Source organism: Macaca nemestrina, chromosome 7 (assembly GCF_043159975.1).
Source record: "Macaca nemestrina isolate mMacNem1 chromosome 7, mMacNem.hap1, whole genome shotgun sequence".
NCBI lineage: Eukaryota > Metazoa > Chordata > Mammalia > Primates > Cercopithecidae > Macaca > Macaca nemestrina.
The window spans coordinates 134,706,422-134,727,659 of record NC_092131.1 but is presented as its reverse complement, the minus strand read 5'-3'; the positions used below and the strand labels follow the sequence as shown (position 1 = coordinate 134,727,659).

The window sequence follows — 21,238 nt, the reverse complement described above, 5'->3', positions numbered from 1 at the left end:
CATTGTTCTTTCCTCCTCTGTTGCTCCATTTCTGACTCAGGGACCCCTGGTGATGCTGAGGAGCCCAGGATATTAAAACTGAGAGTCAGGGAAGGGAGGAAGAGATTTGGGTAGTTATAAAGGAACAAAAATTTTCTCGCTGAGAAATGACTTTTTTAGAGTCCTAGATACTGGTTTCTTTTCTTTTTTCTTTTTTTCTTTTTTTTTTGAGATGGCATCTCCCTCTGTCACCCAAGCTGAAGTACAGTGGCGCCATCTCGGCTCACTGCAATCTCTGCCTCTGGGACATGCCTCAGCCTCCCAAGTAGCTGGGACTACGGGCGCGTGCTACCACGCCCAGCTAATTTTTTGTATTTTAGTAGAGACCACCATGTTGCCCAGGGTGGTCTAGAACTCCTCAGCTCAGGTGACCTGCCTGCCTCGGCCTCCCAAAGTGCTGGTACAGGTGTGAACCACCGTACCCGGCCCTAGATACTGATTTAAACATGGCCCTGATGTAGTCAGGTCTACCTGGTCTGCTTGGGTTCAATCTCTCAGGCCATCCTGCTTTGGGTTTAGAAAATCCAGTCCCTTTTCTTTCCACTCACGGACAAAAGTTTGCTGAGAGGCAGGGCTGCGTGCCCCCGCCTTCTGCTCCACACTCCCCACTGCCAGCCGCCAGCTCCTGCGGCAGATGCAGGGGTGCCCACACGTCAGCTCAAGCCAGTGCCTTGCAAGCTACTCTCCCCTTCTCTTCATTTTTCCAGATGTTTGGAATCCATTTTGTTTTGCAGTCATGCTGCACCCAGGCCAAACCCATTTCAATATTGGCCTTGGGCCACCGTTTGTAATGAAATCCAGATGAGCATGACTTATGGAAAGTCAGATTCTCATTAGAGGATTTCGTCCTGTAAAATCCTCCTCTTCCACTTACCGTATTTTAGCTGCTGTTCTTCTGTGTCTGCCCCAGGGTGTCAGGGAACATAGCCCCTTGGTCTCTGGGGTGTCTCTGAAATTCAGGAGTGACCAGTGAAGCAATCAAAGTGGTCAGACCTCAAAAGAACTTACCTATGTTATGGCCTAAAGAGATCAGCCCAGGCCCAAAGGTCCAGCCAGAGAAATGTTTTAAGCAATCTAACAGGAGTGAAAGGTTAGAAAATTAATCTCTTTTTACTGGAGAAGGGAAATATTTAAAGATGGACTGCAGTGGAGAAGAGCAAGGGGATGTCCATTTGCTCTTCTTATACCAGACTGTAGTCGAGAGGGCCACATTCAAGTACCCTCCCTCATGCAGACACCCCAGGGTTTGTCTGCAGGCCCATTTCTTAACCTCCCTGCTACACAAGCAAAGTAGAGGCCAAGCAAGGAGGGCGGTGCCCTCAAGACAGCAGCCCTGTTCCTGGTGTGGCATTGCAGCTCTCCCGCTCCAAGTGCTAGGAAGAGGCTCTTTGGTGGCAGAGCCTTTCCCTGGGGACACTGTATCACCGTGCGGGATGTCCTGCCAGCACACCCAGTCCTCTGCGGCCCACCGCGTCACCGCTGCCTGGCAGGACTGCACAGCAGCCTGACGGGCGGGCGCGGCCCCTTCCCAGAACAGCCTTGTCGTCCTCCTGCCTCTTGGGCCAAGGAGAGTAAGGTTTCAGCTCTTCTCTCTGTGCGGTGGCTGAAAGCAGGGCCCAGGGCCCACACCTCTCACCTCCAGCTGGCACCAGCGGCTCCAGCCTCAGCAGATAGCCTTTGCTCAGTGGAGGCCTTTGGGAGCCTGCCTGCAAGCTGCGTCATCAACCAGCCTGAATTTAGACAAAGTGCTTTGGGGAAAAGAAACGTGTGGTGTGCCTTGGTTTTTTCCAGTAATTGTTCCATGGCTCGCTCTGCTTGTAAGATTTTCCAAAATAAGGCCGTAGATGAGAATTATATCAGCACATTGGGAACCGAAGGCATGCGGACACTGTTGGCGCTTTGTAAAAAACACCCTCAATCAGACAGACACACGTCATCGTGGCCTGCTGGGGCTGGGCCCGGATTTGGAGATAGGGGAGCGGCACGTGCCCATTTGGTACAGATGGGAGCCAGGAAGCCCTTTGCTCAGGATGGAGGTCTCTTCTATTAGGGGGCCTGTTACAGTAACTGGTGGGCCTCTGGGTGCCCTACAGTTGACTTTGCGTATTTAACTCTTTGCCGTTGACTTTACATGTTTAACTCTTTAAAGCTGACTTCCTTTCCCCTCGAGAGAACTTAATTTACCTGAAGTCCTCCCTGGGTGGAGGAGTGTGGCCTGGTAGTTTCAGCAAGTTATTGGTACCGCTTCTAGGACAGCATCTCACAAGGTGGTCTATCTCTCTGGCTTTGGGAAGAGGAGTGTCACCAAAGCAGAAGAAGTTTTCTGACTTGTGTAGCCCCCTGGAGATGTTTTTAAGTCCCCCCCTCCACCCCTTTCCCTGTTTCTTACAGGAGACAGACTGTGACCAGTACCCCCTGCTGGATCGAGCTGCACCTGAATGGGCCTTTGCAGTGGCTTGACAAGGTCCTCACCCAGATGGGCTCCCCAAGCATCCGCTGTTCCAGTGTGTCTTAGAGACATTAAGTGTGGTAGGGGAGGGCGGGCTTGGGGGAAATGGCCATGCAGGAGGTGGAGAAAATTGGAACTCTACTCAACTCATTGTTGTCAAGGAAGAAGAAATCTTTCTCCCTCAACTGAAGGGGTGCACCTACCTGTTTTCGGAAACACACGAGCAAACCCAGAGGTGGATGTTATGAACAGCTGTGTCTGCCAAACACATTTACCCTTTGGCCCCACTTTGAAGGGCAGGAAATGGCGTCTGCTCTGGTGGCTTAAGTGAGCAGAACAGGTAGTATTACACCACCGGCCCCCTCCCCCCAGGCTCCTTTTTTGAGTGACAGCTTTCTGGGCTGTCACGGTCCAATCAGAAACGCCCCTCTGTCTAGGACTGCAGTGTGGAGTTCACCTTGGAAGAGCGTTCTAGGTAGGAGCCGCCCGCAGGGGCCATGCGGACCTCACGCCCAGCTCTCTGATGTTTGTGACGGTGCCTCTTCCAATGAACATTCCCAGCCCAGCCCCAGCACTCCAGCAGACCCTGCCCCTCGTGAGCTGGATAGACTTGGGGTGGGGAGGGAGGGAGTTTGTCTGTCTCCCTCCCCTCTCAGAACGTACTGATTGGAAGGCGCGTGTTCAGCAGAACCTGCACACAGGACAGCGGGAAAAATTGATGAGCACCTCTTTAAAAACTCACATGCATTTGTCCTTTTTCACTTTGAAAAGTTGGAAGGATCTGCTGAGGCCCAGTGCGTATGCAGTGTATAGTGTCTATTATCACATTAATCTCAAAGAGATTCGAATGATGGTAAGTGTCCTCATGAAGCAGGAGGCCCCTGTCGTGGGACGGCGTTTGGTCTCAGGCAGCACCGCACTGGGCGCGTCTCCAGTCATCTGTAAGAGCTTGCTCCAGATTCTGATGCATACGGCTATATTGGTTTATGTAGTCAGTTGCATTCATTAAATCAACTTCATCATATGCTCTTTTAAATGTTTGGTTGATATATTTTCTTTAAAAATCCTGGGCTGGCACATTGACTGGGAAACCTGAGTGAGACCCAGCAACTGCTTCTCTCCCTTCTCTCTCCTAAGGTGCAGCTTTTCCAGGTTTTGTTGAAGAGACAAACTGCCAGCACTTCTGCAAGCTGAAATTTACGGAAGCAAATTCACCAGAAGGGAAAACATCTCAGGCCGACATAGGCAAATGAAAAGGGCTATTAAAATATTTTTACACCTTTGCAAATTGCAGGCTTGGTTCAAAGAGGTCTGTCATCTTCCCCCTGGGATATAAGATGACCTAGCTCCCGGTAGAGGATCGTCAGTGACAACTATAGCAGTTGTATTGTGTAATAAGTACTGCTCCCAGCAGCAATTCGGGAGAAAACTAGCCTAAATGATTTCAACTGGAAAACAGAAAAAAGAGCCCTTTTCCCAGCCTTTTGCAGAACACAATAGACAGAACTGCCACCTTCAATTGGTACTTTGTTCTTTGCTGCTGTTTTTGTATAAAATGACCTATCCCACATTTTTGCATGGATTTAAAATCAAGGGACTTCCTATGGAAGTCCTGTTTTATTCCAGGTGAAGGGAAGAAAGTGTCTACACTTTTGGCAGGGTATACACCTCAAATGTGATGAGATTTTTGATGTTGGAGGGAGATGGAGAGGTTTCCTGATGCCTCACCTGCAGGGTCCTGTGCCTCTGAATCTCTAGCCATGAGGTTTCCAGGTAGGACAGCTGCTCCCCAAGCCTCCTGAGGACACAGGAAGAGATGGAAGGAGCACCTTGACAGACTTGTGTGACTCTTCTCGAAGGAGTATTGACTCAGAACCCAGAGACAACACAACACCCCTCACTTCCTCTGAGAGGGCCAAATACTGTGAGTCTGAAGTATGTGCCTGGTGTTGAAATGATCTGTGGCCTGTTGCTTACACAGGAAGCCCCCTGAACCTCCTGTACATGGGTTCATGTTCCCAGCCAGCTCTGAGACCCAGGACACAAATACTCCATTTTGGCTTCTGCTAGAGCAGTCATGGTTCCTCTCCTAAAAGCCACGGGCAGCAGTTTCCGAGGGCCTGCATTCTCCACCTGCTGTGTGATTCTGTGAGGGCTTCCTGTGGCACACAGCCCTCTGGGTGCTTGGGAACTAGCTTCAGGCACAGCCCGATTCTGGTGATCCAGTGATCTGTGGAGTCTGTCTTATTCCAGGTGAAGGGGGGAGAAAAAGCCTATACTTTGGCAGGTTATGAACTTTGAATGTGATGAAATGACACATTTGGCTGCTTTTGGATAGTGTCTTAGAACCCTCATTGCTCAGACCTGAAGGCTACTTCCTTGGCCCTTTTTCTTTATAGACTAGACCATCAGAGGAGGATGTGTGGGATTGTAGGCAAACCCACCTGTGGCATACTGAAAATAAATCTGATCATACCTAAGAGGTTAGGAAATGGTGCCTTTCCCACCTTAGAGCGCTACATAGGTGCTTTGGGCATATGTAAGATCAGTCTCCTTCCTTGAAGCCACAAGCTAGTTTTCTTAGTTTTAAAATCCTGTGGTATGAGTGGCATTTGTATATTAAAACACTTTTTTAAAGGACAGTTGAAAGGGGCAAGAGGAAACCAGGGCAGTTCTAGAGGAGTGTTGGTGACTGGATAGCAGTTTTAAGTGGCGTTCATCTAGGCAGCACGACCGTGTGTTGCCGCTGCCCTGGGCTCCCCGCCATGACATCTTCACCTTGCAGCTTGTGTTGAGACTGACCCAAGTGTAGCTAGCACTGGGACATAGATCCTTGTCTTCAGCACCTTCCAAGGAGCCAACTTTTATTCCCTTTCCTCTCTCCCCGCCCCACCTCGCTTCTTCCCAATTTAGTAACTTAGATCCTTCCAGCGCATACGTAGGTAGCTACCCCAGCCGGTTTGGATTACAGGCCTGTGCTGGAACATCATCTCAGTTGGCCACCTTCCTGGCGGGCTGTAGACCTGACATTTTGAGACAAGCCTAGAGTCAGGAGCAGGGACTTTGACTCTTAGGAAGAGCACACATGAGGACAAGGCTGCTGGCAGACGTCTCCATTGTCCTTATGTTGTCTGTGTTGTATTTTCTTTTTTTTAATTGACCATGGTGATTATTTTTTTAAACCATTGTTCATATACTGAAGTGAGCTATAGCACATTATCGTGTGCTTATTTTGTTTTAATTTTCTCCATCTCCCCTTGGCTTCCTAGAGTTTGGGCATATTCCAGGCTAAACGCTTTTACTGAAGACTACAGAAAGGTCTGAAGTAGTGTGTGCATGGCATGCACGTATGTGAGTAATCTGGGGAAGACGCAAAGATCTGTTTCATTCTTAGCCTCAGGCTCATGAGGGTCTCCACAGGGCCAGAGCTCAGGTTACACAACCACTCCTTCGTCCTCACAGGAGACGTAGGGAGAAGAATCTGCAGGCTGCTTGTAGGACTGTTCACCAAGGGGAATACCAGCAGCAAGAGGGCACACGTTTAGCCCTGGACGCTGTTTCTTACTGTGTGACTTGGCTAGAGTTGGGAGTTCCCCCAAAACATACGTGTCCCCATTTTACCAGAACCAAACCTCAACACAGCAAAGCTGTACTGTCTTTATGTGGCAAAAATGTTTCTTTGTAGGCCCCTTTCAGGTAACAGTCTTCACAATGTATTGCCATCACGGTTTAAGGAGCATCAGCAGCTTCTCAAGTGGGTAGGGAAAGCAGAAAAACGTACGCAAGAGGACATGGATCCAAAATGATGACAAAGCATCTCCCATGGGGAGGTGTTGGTGGGGAGATGATGGGCTCAACAGGCAACTTTTCAAAAACACAGCTATCATAGAAAAGAAACTTGCCTCATGTAAACTGGATTGAGAAATTCTCAGTGATTCTGTAATGGATTTTTTTTTTTTTTTAATGCAGAAGTAATGTATACTCTAGTATTCTGGTGTTTTTGTATTTATGTAATAATTTCTTAAAACCATTCAGACAGATAACTATTTAATTTTTTTAAGAAAGTTGGAAAGGTCTCTCCTCCCAAGGACAGTGGCTCGAAGAGTTGGGGCACAGCCAGTTCTGAATGTTGGTGGAGGGTGTAGTGGCTTTTTGGCTCAGCATCCAGAAACACCAAACCAGGCTGGCTAAACAAGTGGCCGCGTGTAGAAACAGGCAGCTCTGAGTCAGATCGGGGCCCTTCCACAAGGGTCCTCTGAACCAAGCCCCACTCCCTTGCTAGGGGTGAAAGCATTACAGAGAGATGGAGCCGTCTATCCAAGAAGCCTTCACTCACCTTCACTGCTGCTGTTGCAACTCGGCTGTTCTGGACCCTTCCTTTGGTGTGTGTTGAGGGATGGGGAATAGGACATTGACTATGTTGATTACCTTCACTATTCAGCCAGCCTGACCTTTTAATAACTTTGTAAAAAGCATGTATGTATTTATAGTGTTTTAGATTTTTCTAACTTTTATATCTTAAAAGCAGAGCACCTGTTTAAGCATTGTACCCCTATTTGTTAAAGATGTGTGTCCTCTCGTTCCCTCTCTTCCTCTTGTAAGTGCCCTTCTAATAAACTTGTCATGGAAAAGCTCCTGTGCCAGGAGCTCAGTCTGATTCTTGCTGTTGTCTGTGGGTGGAGAGAAGATTTAAAGGGGAGCCCCGAGGGGTCCCAGGGACTTCAGGGCTCAGGAGGACCAGAGGAAAATGTCTATAAGCCCAGATACACCTTGACCAATGATGTGCCAGGCCACATTCTGCCATGGTCCTCATGTAATATCCAGCTGCTCTCATTCACCAAGGGCAACATGCAGTGCCAGCAGGAGCCCCTGGGCCATCTGCACAGAGGTCAAGTTTCTCAATGGGTGGATCTCGCTGTTGCCCAAGCCTAAACACCATATGTGTCCCATCTATCTCTGCAGTGCCATTTTGTATTTTACTTCCTCTATATCCCAAGGCCTTTGGCAAATGACTGAATGCCACCAACCCAACCTCCAGCCCTGCCATCTCTTGCCTCTGCTAGTCCCTCCTAGCCTGATTCCTCCGTATTGTCATGGTGTCTTAAATGCCACCAGATTTGTCTTCCCACAGGCATGGAGGTAACTTTAGCATCACAAGTACCTTGGTTTCCACATCTTCCAGCTCAGATGATTGTTAGCACCTGTGAAAATTCATTTTGAATTCAAAACGCCCAAGGAGAAAGGGACTTGAAAGTTGTTTCTTTGGCTAGATCTTACACCGACCCCAGAAGATGTGGATAAAGAAAAACATTGATTAAAATGTAAAATGTTGGCCAGGCGTGGTGGCTTAACGCCTGTAATTCCAGCACTTTGGGAGGCAGAGACAGGCAGATCACTTGGGGTCAGGAGTTCAAGACCAGCCTGGCCAACATGGCAGAACCCCGTCTTTACCAAAAAATACAAAAATTAGCCAGGTCTAGTGGCGCACGCCTGTAGTCCCAGCTACTTGGGAGGTTGAGATGGCAGAATCACTTGAACCCAGGAGGTGGAGGTTGCAGTGAACTGAGATCACACCACTGCATTCCAGCCTGGGCAACAGAGTGAGACACTGTCTCAAAAAAAAAAAAAAAGTAAAATGCCTTTTGGTTTTTAAGAGTGAATAAGCAGCGTTTGGGGTAGAAGGATGAACTGGGTTGGAATAATCCTGTGGTGTGACCACATCTGCAGCAGTCCTCCTAAGGACCTCCCCAGTATCCAAACACCTCCCTCAACAGGAGGAGGCAGGTTGCAGTGTAAGGGCCCATGGATTTGGCCTCCGAGTACTGCATCAAATTCCTGCCTTTATGATGATTTGGTTGGTACTTCCACCTTCCTACCCCCTTAACAGCTTTCCTCAAGGGTTTATGTAGCCTGTAGTTCTCAACAGCTGACCCAAACCAGTCCTTTTAACCCAGCCTGTTCCTTGAGATGCATGACTTTAAATTCCAGCTATTTGTTAGACGTGATGCAAAACACAGCGCCCCCAAAGTGGATCATCTTCCCCCCTCACTTGAGCCAGCTCCCTTTTCTGCTTCCCCAGTTTTGATCAGTAGCCTCTTCCCTCCCATTTTCCAAGCCCGGAGCAGCTTGAGGAATGTCTTTTCCTTGCTCCCCATCACCTCTCTGCTGCGACCATCTCCCTTTTGGAAAGGCCCTACTCCCTGAACTTCCCGGTTCTCCTTGGCCCTCTCATACAGTCTGCTCTTTCTCTTGGGCCTACACCTCTTCTGCCTGCTTCCTTGTTGGTATTCCCAGACCACTGTTCTGCTGACTCCTCCCTAAGTGATCTCATCTACCCTTATGATTTCAAGCCACACAAACGCTAATGACCCCCAAATCAGTACTTACAGCCCAGACTTTAATCCCAAGCTTCAGACTCATGTCCAGCTGACTGCTGGCTGCTGGCACATGGAGGGGCCACAAGTACCTCAAACTCACAATCAAATAAACAGAATTCATGGTGTCTCTTAAAACTATCCCTCTCCTCTGGCCTTCAGCCCTGTTTTAGACATGACCATTGACCCAACCTACGTCCACAGAAGCCACAGCGGTCCACCAGTCCTCTGCTCCCACCTCCACACAGTCCCGCTTCTCCAGTCTCTCTGCTCTAGTCCCACTCAACCACCCTGAACACACCTCTAGTGCCTGGAGAACTGCACCAGTGTCCTAGTGGGTCTCCTAGACTCCAGATGGCTTTCCTATTAAGGCACCCTTCATACTGCCCCAGTAACCAATCTGACCATAGATGCTTCCCCTAGTCCACTGCACACATTCTAAGGTCTTTGCCCTGGAGCACTTGGCCCTCATTTGCCCTTACCTAGCTTTCACCACTCCCTGCCTCACCCTCTACAACCCGGCAATTTGCAGCCCTCATGGATCATCCTTGTCTTCATGGCTGCTTGTGCTTAGAACATCAACTTCTCCTCCCCCGCCCACCCCCGGCTCCCCAGCACACCACCACTTCGCCTGGCTAACTTTTACTAATGCTTTGTGCCTCCATTCAGACATCTCCAGGAAGCCTCTCATGAACATCTATTTCTGTTGCCACAGTCCCCGCTCTAGGCTGTGAGTTCACTGAGAGCAGGGTTTACATTTTATTCTCTTATCCCTGGCTTCTTTTTTGGCCACCACATACTTTTGCCGAGTAAATGACTCAGTGTCCATATCTAGTAGATTCTATCTTAGCAATATATTTTATATACATTTCCATAGTGCTTACAGCAATTCCTTATATATGACTGAAGGAATATAGTTCCTGCTTACCTGCTATCACAGCTATTCCAAAATTCTCCTAATCTGTGTCCCTGTAGTCCAGGGATAGCAAATATATGGCAGAATTCCCCCCTTCTCTATTTCTCTATCCATGGCAAACTCATCACTGGGTTGGGTCCATCCTCAGCCTCAGACTCTTTCTCACAGCTAACTGGTTAGACAGATACTGCTAATACTGCTGCCACATTTTCCTGGAATGTAATTATGATTAGATGCTTTTTCTGCTCAAAACCTTTGGCTCCTCACTTACCTCCAGAGTAGGCACAGACTCTACAAAGTCCCCTCCAGCATCACGCCATCCCCATCTGCCACCATTTCTCTATGTGGACTCCTTGCATTTTCCCAGCACATCCCTTCACTCTTCTTTCTGTACCTTTGTTCAAGCCATAACTCCAACAATTCTGCTGCCTCCACTCACCTATCTGCCTCAATCCCTTATCCTTCTAGCTCAACTCAAGCAGCGTTACTTCCCCTAAGTCAGTGGTTCTCAGAGTGGGTCCCAGGACCGAACCAGCAGCATCGGTATCACCCGGGATATTAAAGATGCAAATTCTCAGGCCCCACGCCAGGCCTACTGAATCCGCAGCTCTGTAGTGGGGCCGTCCAGGTGGCTGTGGCGTGGGCTGACTTCTGAGAACCACTGCTCTAAGATGCACTTCCTGTTCTCCCCAACCCACTGTGTTCTCTCCTTCCCACAGCCATTAGGGCTAGTCACAGCACTCTTCACATGCTGTCTTGGCATTGTCTTTTGTGACCTTGTCTGGTTTGCCCCCTGCTCCCACCTGAGTTGGACTCTGAGTTCATGGAAAGGAGAAACTACATCCTGACTCAAGTCTGGATCCTCTGCCACACCTTGCTCAGATTCTGGCACCACCGACGTTCACAGTCAGTGTTGGCTGGACCCTGAGTTCCTGTTTCTGCTCTCACCAGGGTAGAAGGAACAAATTTAAGGCTCTCTGACTTCACCATTAATGACTTCCTGAGAATTTCCTGGGGAAACATGATTGTTGCAGGCCATGTCCTTGGAATTCAGATTAAAAGAACCTTTTCTCTCCTAAACTATGCTGCTGTTTCCATAAAGTTCCTACCCTAGGCCTTAGTCCACATTTTTGTGTAATAGCATTAAAGCCACCTGGTTGATAATAGCAAGGGCAGGGGCAATGATTGGACACCTCCTTCATTAGAGAGAACCCAAGAGGCTTCCTACTCAGTAAACTGGGCATGAGCAAGCAGCTTTGGGTGGCTGGTGATGCCTCCCAGATCTGTAGCTGTGTGGAAGAAGTGTTTGGGCCTAACAACGGATACACAGAAAGGGGTTTTAAAAGTTGTTTTTTTTTTTTTCTTTTTACCCCCAGGCCTGTGTTCCAAAGATGCAGTAATAACCATTAGGGCCAGGTTTTGAATCACAATGTTTTTCAAAAGGAAACAAAGTAGAACTGTAAATCCCTAAGAGTGGGAATATGCTATTGCTGTTACCTTTTTTGTTAATTTTTCTGCAAACCAGAGGAACAACTTAGAATAGAGCAAGATACTTACTATGCTAGAACTTAATTCTGAGTAAAGAGACCTACGTTAAGAGCAAGCTTTGTGATGCTAACAACAGGCCTATGTAATGCCAAAGTAGGAAATTTAGAGGATTTCTCTTTTTTTTAAAAAAAAAAAAAAAAAAGCCTGTCACCCAGGCTGGAGTGCAGTGGCACGATCTCGGCTCACTGCAAGCTCTGCGTTCCAGGTTAAAGAGATTCTCCTGCCTCAGCCTCCCGAGTAGCTGGGACCACAGGTGCCTGCCACCACGCCCAGCTAATTTTTTGTATTTTTAGTGGAGACGGGGTGTCACCGTGTTAGCCAGGATGGTCTCGATCTCCTGACCTTGTGATCTGCCTGCCTCGGCCTCCCAAAGTGCTGGGATTACAGGCATGAGCCACTGCGCCCGGCCAAAATTTAGAGGATTTCTAAGATGTTTTCTCTAAGAGCTTACATGCCAAAGGTGCCAGGATGGATCACTAAACCCTGAGTGGAATCAAAAATACTAGAATTATGCCCTGCACAGTCAGCAGTCTACTTTCATGAGACATACAAATTATGGGAAAGTTAATAGGGGGTTGTTTTCAAACTAACCTTGTACTAACACCATACTGGGTTCAGTACGCATGACCAGACTTTTTACACTTTCTTCACCTATAGTCCTCTAATAAGATTTGGTACTTAATGACATAATGCTGTAGCTAAATTGTCTATTGTAAAATTAACAGGGGCAGTAGGGAGAGTGAAGAGCAAATCTAATGCGTTAGAATATTCACTGAAACTCTTGTCTCCATCAATCAGAACGTTCTATGAATCAGAACCCCTAATGAATCAGAACCTCTGACCACACTGGACACGTTTGCTAAATTTAGCTTTGCATCAGCAAACGCTGAAGCTCAGGATAGTTTACAGAGCTCTCATCTTACCCTTAGACAGTGATTCTTCTAAGACTCTTTTTCCATGGCAGGCCAAGGCAAGGCAAGGGGCATTCCACACGCTCTCTCAATGGCCATTGTTAAGAGACTGGCCCAAGGTTAAAGGAATCTGACAAGCCATGGCAAAAATTGTTGATCCCGACCTCTCCACAGTGGGACCAGGAAATCAGCCATATATCACATTTCACGTGTTCGAAATAGTTTGCAGGAATGGCCTGACATGCTCTATGGTCCTTGAACCACATCCCATATTACTCAACCATCTAAGCCTAGCTTCCCTGAATCTCTAGCTTCTCTGAATTAGACGTGGCCAAGTTCTATAAATAGAGAGCAAGCAAACTGGTTCTGTCAATCTTCTCATACTCTGGCAGGATGGCATATTTTAAAATTATAAAAATATCTATGTCTTCATCACTCTAAAATTATTACATAACACATGATTTTCTCAGGGGAAAAATGTTTATTCTTGTCTTTCCTTACCTTCCAGCACTTATGTATGGATCTTCAAACTTTGTGATCATATACATCCAACACAAACCATACTTTACAACCAAAACTAAGGGCCTACTATGTGCCAAACACTATGTTATGCAAAACGAGAAATGTTTAAGGAAAAAAACAACCAAAAACCAAGTCTCTTATTTTAAATTCCAGCTGGCAATTCTGTAACAACTTGTGGTAGTGTGAACATAGGTCACTGTAGATAGACTGCAGCTATTACTGTAGTGTTAGCTCATGATCACTATTCTAACATGGGCTTTTAGTAGATTTCACTAGAGACCTTCATCCCATATGTCCCTAGAGGAGGCCAATATCCCTACATAGCTGAGGTCTTAAAAACATGACATTACATATGCAGGGTAAATTCCAAAATAGTGAGCTTGACAAACTCTTCCACTATTCACTATATATGTCTAATCCAATGAAGGATATAGGGCTTCCCTCGCTCATACCCCCTAAAAAACCCACAAAATCATAATAATAGACATTAGCAGAGTTTATAAATAAATCACATTTTAATCATCTGGCTTTGTTTAATCTACCAAATCAAATTCACAGATTTTTCTAGTCTGGTCTGTTTTTTCTAACCAGATGGCCTAGTATATTTTCTAAAACCTTCCATCTTTTAAGGAAAACATGTTCCACCTTTTTTTTTTTGCAACCCCAGAGCCAACTTCCCTAATGCAATCACCTCAAAGAAACACTGATGGGCTGGTGGTGAACCACAGACTCAAAGTCCTTCAGAACAGTAAAAGAAAAAAAAAAGGAAGGAACAAAAGGTCACTAAGCAATGTCCAGTGTTCCCTGGAAAGCCTCTTCCTGAATGCTTCAGTCACTGAGCTGTCTCCTCCCTGTGGTCACTCCTGCTGGCCCCCGTAGCATTCCATTCCTTCTGCCATCTGTTTCAGGTTCTGCAGTGCTTATAAGGTGGTGTCTGGAGGGGTGTGAGCCTTATTTCTTTCTGCTCCTAACCCAACCTGTTTCTTTCATGCGGTGTAAATGGTTCTAGGGCCCACCTAGGCCAGAACCGGTTCTCAGCTGGTGTGTGGGCACCTTCCATCCACTGTACTATGTGCCAGTTCAGAGCCACAGCAATAATGATCACAGTGAGGGCTAATGATATGCATTACAAAGTCTACAAAAACAAATAAGGATTTTTATTTGCTGTACTCTCCACTCTTCCTTTAAAAACTTGCCATTTACTTATCAGTTCCTTTGGGGCTGACCCACTCACTCAAGACAAAGGATAAAGAACGAAAGATAGTCACCCAAGGTTCCAGGCCTGGAAGGGCAGAGAGGAGCTATGAACCTCGGAAGTCAAACAAGGTGCTCAGGAACTCACTGCCCAACATTTCGCTTCCCCACCCACTCCTTAGTGTTCCCCCTTTGGCAGTCATCTCTCTTTGGCTGTAAAGAGAAAAAGGGGGAAATGTGCCTTGTTTTGTGGGTATAAAGTATGACAACACAGCTCTGGCATCTCCAGCAGCAGGGGAGAACTCTAACTAAGGCAGAAGAGTTTCTTTACGAAAATCACAGTATATGATGACCTACGGTCTCCGTGGCCCATACAAGGACTCCTTAAGGTTCTCTCTAACATACAACCTATCTCCCACAACTCACTAGAGAGGTTTTATTCCCACTGGAATAGAAATCCTTTGCCTCATTTATTACAGTCTAAAAACCCACACTGGCTTTTTGATTCTTTCTAGCATGAGCTCAGACACTATACTTCAAAAGAATGCCCAGAGGCATTTTCTTAGGTAGAGACTAAGCTGTGGGCTAAGACTTTGGCCCCACATAGCTCACATCAATTCTGCAGATGCCTCCTTTCCTCCCAATAAAAGCATCATAGCTCAGAGCTACAAGCTCCTTGAACGGAGAAAACCCAAATCACCCAGGAAAGTTGACACAACTCCTGATGTGCAGTATCAAGTGTGAATGCTGGAAATGCTACTTAAAAGGTTGACCAGGAATGGCCTGGAGGTTGTCTTCAACTTGAGTAAATCACACAGACCTCTGAGATTTATCCTACCCTCATTCCTAGAACAACAACAAAAAATTTATATTTAAGAAATCCTCACTCATTACTATCACTGTATTCCTCGCTCTCTTACAATATACTGAGGAAAAAAGGATTTCTCCTTAACCTTCTACTAAAAACTAAAATTAAGGGGACCCTATAAACAAGTCAGGCAGTCAACATGATAATGGCAATTTTGGCAAAATATGACTGGGCTGAGTAGAGAGATATCTCAGAGACAGCTAGCATCTTTGTTAGTCAAACCCCAGTATGAATAATTTAGTGCTCTTCATCAGATGAAAGGCCTTCAATTTCATCTCTGTCTCCCCCGATTGCCATCCAGAATGCTTTGGCCACCTGTGGAGAGAAGCATGCAACAAATGTTAGGCAACAGCTACATTTCAGCTTGTTTCATATGTTATGCCTTGAACTGACTGAGACCTACAATTCTGCACTTTGCCCTCCAGTCCTCTGGCAACACATATCAAAACCCTTGAATACCATTTGATCCATGATCGTCACATCTAGAAATTTATACCAATGATATACGTAGAGTTGTATACAAAGATGATGTGTAAGGATATGCACAGCTTCATTATTTATAGAAGCAAAAAATGCACATGACCTAAATGTCCAAAAGGGAACAGGATAAATTATGACACATTCATATCAGGGAACACCATCAACCATCCAAGTTTCCTGCCAATAACGTGTTGGTAATAATATAACAAAACAACCAAGAGTTTTCTGGCCCAATAGTTAGAAAGGCAAACATTGTGAGTCTCAATGAAGGTTCCATGTCACTCACCATAGAGGTGAAAAACCTTGGTTTGAATGCAGCAACTATACTATTACTGTATAAATATTTAATTAGTTAGAAGTTAATATTCAATGAAAAGCTCACACTAAGACCTTCAGAAATACACAAGTGTGATATATAATTATAATAATAGCACTGGACCTTTTATAGGTACTCACTAAATACCCGGCTGATTGTCTCACCTTTTCTGCATGCACCTTTCTTTGCTCGTGAGGAAGTGTCGCAGCCTTGTCTAGGGGGAAAATGCATCTTAAGAAATTTGTCTAATAGCACAGGCCACGTAACACGTTGAAAGAAACAGAAGAAGGTAAAAGCAGGAAAAGTAAAAGGAAAGAGAATGAAGATGGAAATTTTTTTTTACCAAGTCCCACGAGTAGCTAAGTTTCTCAAGACAGCTGAGACCAGAACAAGGAATCCAATCCAGCAGTGAACAAAATAAAATGCTACTACATAAAACAGACAAGCATCAATACGGGAACATATTAGACACAAGGGATCCGATTACCTTTCATTTCCTTTAACTTTGAAAACAGTCTTTCAAAATTCTCCACATCTCCTCCTCCAGTAGTAAGACTGGCTAGTTCTTGAATATCCAGATCTAACATGGGATCTGAAATAGGGATTTGTCACATTATCTGTCACGTTATTTGCATATGTGCTACACTGAGAGAATCCTAAGGCAAATGATAGCCTTGATGAAGTCACCAATGATCGAAGGCCCAGTGTATATACCACCTTTACAGTTCATGGTGCCTCGCCCTGCTTGGCTGCTAGTGGGCCCTCACAAATGAAGCGTAACTATTTTATCCTCACAACATTGACATGAGGTAAGGAGTACTATTTCCATTCTAAAGATAAGAAAACCACAGCTTAGAGGTGAAGTGACTTGCCGAGGTCACAGCTAGTAAGCGGATCCAGACACAGGGGTTACCAACTCCAAAAGCATACTCACTCCACTAAGGTACATTGACTCACCAATAAATGACTAAAGTTTATACCATATTTTACTGTACAACACATATTTTCACATCTATTATTGACAACAACTATAAAAGGTGATTAGAACAGATAACATTATCTGAGAATAACAGAAAATGATATGGAAAAAAAACCCTGTATCTAAAAATGAACTCATCTAAAATTACAGCTATTCAGAGGTAGAGCTGATTTAAATTCACATTTCCTTACTACTAATCTTTTATGGTTTCTACCTTGGCACACTGCTTCTTTATTAAAGTTTGTTTTTAATCAGAAATTTAACTTCTTCTCCATTCCAGGCCCACTACCTTCAGAATGTCTTCCCTGCCCATCCCAGTTTCACAGGTCTCCTTCCTTAGAATTCTTTCTACATTTACTGTTTCTAGAACTGTCTTAGCACTTGCATATATTACCTTTTATTCTAACATTTCTCCACCACTACTTTAATAAATACTACTACCATAAGAGAGAGAGTTTGCTTTGGATCTGCACCACTGAATGCTTTAACTTACATGGTCCCATTTCATCTTTGCAACAGCCCTATGAGGAAAGATTTGTCACCGTTATTTTACAGAAGAGGAAACTAACACCAACAGAGGTTAATTTACTCAAGGTCAGGCCATTACTAGTGATAAAGCCATGATTTGAACCCAGCAGGGTTCCAATTACAGGACTCCAATGCCTATGACCTTAATCACTACATTATAGGTCCTATCTCTATATTTTTAGACTAAGCTCCATGAAGATAGGATGACTTATAATTATTTGCATCTATTACAATGCCATATAGACAATTTGGTGTTCAAAATGTATTTTGGTTAATATATTTGCTTTTGTTGAATGGACATGTTGTGTAGGAAGTTAGTATATAGGGCTGAAGATAAAAGTTTGTGATCTATCTGTGTATACATAGTAATTGAGCTGTTAATGCAGACAGAATCACTCCATGCCTAAATATAGATTTGGAAGAGTTTAAATGGAGCAATGAAGAATGTCAATATTTAAAGGCTGAGAAAAGGAGGGTATCTACCAAAGAAAGAGAAGGAATAATCAGAGAAGTAGGAAGAAAACCAGGTGACATCGTGTTGGGTGAGGCACGGGAAGATAATGTTTCAAAGAGGAATTGATCTGTAACACTGAATGCCGCCACAAGGTCAAGATGAGGACTGGAAAATATCTACCCGATTCAGTGGCATGGAGGTCATTGTTGGCCTTTGCACAGAGCTGCCGTAGTGGCATACCAGGGGCAAAAGACAGACAGGAGTGAGGTGAGGGGCAAATGGGAGGTAAGGAATAGAAATAAGTTTAGTAAAGAGATAAGGTGGAAGACATGGGATTGAGGAAGTGTTTGGTTTTTATTGATTTGGTTTTGCCTTAAATTTTTTTCTTAATTTATTCTTTAAAAAAAACTTGCAAAAATAGTATACAGAGTGCCTATATACTCTTCACCCACTTTCCCCTAGTGTTAACATCTTATATGACCATGGTACAATTATAAAAATCAAGAAGTTAATATTGGTATAATGTCATTAACCACACCATAGACTTTATCAGTTTTTCCACTAATATCCTTTTTCTGTTCCAAGATCCTACATGGAATTTAGTTGTCAAATCTCCTTAGTCTTTTCCAATTTGTGACAGTTCTTCAGTCTTTCATTGTCTTTCATGACTTTAACACTTGTATGGTCAGTTACTTGTATAATGTCCCTTAACCGGGTTTATCAGATATTTTCTTATTATTAGATTGCAGTTATGCATTTTTGGTGAGAATACCTTCTCACTGCATCCTATAAGGAGGGCTATTATGTCAATATGTCCTATTACCAGTGATGTTAATAATTAAATTACTTCATTACATAATTAAAGTGGCTGGTATCTGATGAGTTTCTCCAGTGTAAAGTTACTATTTTCCCCTTTGTAATAAATAAATATCTTGAGAGAGATACTTTTAGACTATGCAGATATACTTCTCCTCAAACTTTCACCACTAATTTTAACATCCATCAGTGGATCTTGCCTGCTACAACTATTACTGTGTTTTGTGCCTAATGATGGCTTTCTACTTTCTTCATTCCTTCTGTATTTATTACTTGGGATTCTTCTGTAAGGAGATGCTGTCCTTTCTTTCTCATTTGCTTATTCAATTATTTATTTATATTAGTATGAACTCATGGATAGTTAGCTTATTCTACGGCTTATAACCCAATACTATATTAAACTACTTTGCTGGTCAAATTGTTCCAGATTTAGCCACTGGAAGCTCTTTTAGATGGGTCCCTAAGCCCTTTCAACATGTCCCCACTCTTTTTTGAGAATTTTCTTAATTTCTGGTACCATGAGATGCTCCAGGGTCATCCTGTATTTTTCTTGCCCAAGTTCAGGAATCAACCACTTCTCCAAGAAGCCCTACTTCCTTTTATTGGAGAATGGTATTTAGAAAGCAAGATCTGGCCAGGCGCAGTGGCTCACGCCTATAATCCAAGCACTTTGGGAGGCCGAAGATGGTGGATCACCTGAGGTCGGGAGTTTGAGATCAGCCTGACCAACATGGAGAAACCCCATCTCTACTAAAAACAAAACAAAACAAAACAAAACAAAAAATTAGCCAGGCGTGGTGGCACATGCCTGTAATCCCAGCTACTCGGGAGGCTGAGGCAGGAGAATCGCTTGAACCCAGGAAACAGACGTTGCAGTGAGCTGAGATCGCGCCACTGCGCTCCAACCTGGGCAACAAGAGCGAAACTCTGTCTCAAACAAAAACAAAAACACAACAACACACACACAATAAAAGAAAGCAAAATCTGAGTGCTAAGTGTGTCCACTGCTACGGCAATATTGTTGCTTCTGGGCCTCTCAGTGGACAGAACTAGGAAATACATGTGTGTATACTAATACACACATACACACACATCTGTATTTATTTTCTAACTGTAAGTATATTTTTAAAACCATGAGTTCATACTGATACACTAGATTCCAATCCAGTACTAAAGGGTACATCTCGGCCTTCCCTTTTCCTTATTGGTAACCTTTTTCCTCTGGCAGTAAGAAACCTAGCTCTCACTATCTATATTTTCTTGTTTTCTATATGTCGGTATATGTGTGGTGTATAAAATATCTATATAAAAAATTTCAGAATTAGCCATACCCCAATAAGAAACAAATTTACTAAGTAGAGTTCAGTATTTGTGTTCAGTTCTTTTTGTTTTTAGTCTTATGGTATCTAGTCCAATTACTGTTTTCTACAGTTACTTAGGTTTAGTGCTTGAAGTCCCCATCCACTTCAGTGTGATTACTAGTTTGTTTTAACGGCAGAGACTTAGGCAGGTTTAAAAGCCAATGGGAAGGATTCAATTGAGAGGATAAGGTTGAATAAACTGGAGAGAAAAAAATATATACATGATTTTTTCTTCCTCATATGTTTCTATAACCAATCACTTGAGTTTTCTACATGAATTATCTTATAATAAGAAAAAAGAGTTTTAAAAATTTATTACTGCACATGAGCCCTCTGTAGCATAAAGATAAAGTAAGAGTATCAGTAGTTCCCCAGCAAAAGAAGATTTATAGTTATTGTCAAGTAAGTTCCTTGGTTTTCTGGCTTTTGGACGGCATATTGGATTCCAGTTTCAGCTCCAGGCCCTTCCTGCTAGATGTCCTTGGACAAGTTATTAAACTTCTCTGGGCTTTAGCTTCATCTCCATAAAATAACTTCTCTGCAAAACTTCATTACCAAATGAGAAAGGGGATATAAAAGAACTTTAAAAGGATGTGGAAGGGCTTATAAATACAAAGTTGTATTATTCTTGTCACCATCAATTCTGACTACTGTTAAATATTATGAAAAAACTATATGATACAGAGCTAGCCGTTTCGCCACCTGGTTCTGTCTGCCTTGGCTACGATGATCTGAATCAAGATCCTGCTAGGAGAATTAAAGAAAAAATGGTGCTCACATATTTGTTATGTATTTATTCTTCTTCCTTTTTCTGATAGCCACTGGCAAGGCTCACATTCATGTGTGGTACACTACCACTTTTTTTTCCCTTCTCTGTGTTTAAAGTCAATTTCTCCCTCAATGATTTCTGCCCAGATACCTATTCCAAGTTGCACAAAGCTCTCTCTTGGCAGCCAAAGGAGGAACTTACCCACAATGCTATCAACCTGGGCATCTGTTGTATTAGATGCACCACTCCGATGATCAGAGAGGGATTCAGTCCTATCTGCTGCTGGCAAATGGGGTTGCTGTTGAGGAAAATACACATAAGCAACAATTTAATAGACTATTCCAGAACTAAATCCAAAAAAGCTCACACTTTCAGTCCTTGGTTGGCTTGAGAAAAGAGTAACAGGAACTGGAGGCAAAGAAAGAAGAGCAAGATCACATTAAAAAAATAAAAGGCTAAAAATTCACTAACCCAGGAGTACTTTCCCCCAAGGAAGAACCAGAAAGTGTTGATTTTGCTTTAGACTACTAAAACATGTTTTTTGTTTGTCTCATTTAAGATCCATGTTATATTCAAAATGTGAAAATGTAACACAATCGTAACACAAATAGCTCAGAGGCTGTTGAAAAAGATCCCTGGAAAGACAGTGTGGCACTGTAAAATTTGCTCTTGGCTCCAGCTGCTGACCAAGGTAAAGTTGGAACAAAGTTCTTA

General features: G+C 44.1%; 2 protein-coding genes across 8 annotated transcripts in view; one reads left to right on the top strand and one right to left on the bottom strand.

Annotated features, from left to right (window-relative positions):
• Positions 1–4,384, top strand: part of LOC105488126 (SMAD family member 3) — a 128,481-nt gene extending 124,097 nt beyond the window's left edge. For all 4 annotated transcript variants that reach the window (XM_011751925.3, XM_011751945.3, XM_011751963.3 and 1 more), the window contains one exon: positions 2,431–4,384. In XM_011751925.3, the coding sequence (XP_011750227.1) occupies positions 2,431–2,554 (124 nt within the window). In that variant the 3' untranslated portion in view covers positions 2,555–4,384. The remainder of the gene's footprint in view (positions 1–2,430) is intronic.
• An 8,866-nt stretch (positions 4,385–13,250) lies between these two features.
• LOC105488115 (alpha and gamma adaptin binding protein) overlaps positions 13,251–21,238 on the bottom strand; it is a 60,577-nt gene continuing 52,589 nt past the window's right edge. For 3 of the 4 annotated variants that reach the window (XM_011751893.2, XM_011751901.2, XM_011751911.2), the window contains exons 7-10: positions 20,726–20,822; positions 16,105–16,209; positions 15,782–15,831; positions 13,251–15,136 (exon numbers count right to left, since the gene is read on the bottom strand). In XM_011751893.2, the coding sequence (XP_011750195.1) occupies positions 15,059–15,136; positions 15,782–15,831; positions 16,105–16,209; positions 20,726–20,822 (330 nt within the window). In that variant the 3' untranslated portion in view covers positions 13,251–15,058. The remainder of the gene's footprint in view (positions 15,137–15,781; positions 15,832–16,104; positions 16,210–20,725; positions 20,823–21,238) is intronic. The other variant, XM_071101158.1, reaches the window with a different exon arrangement.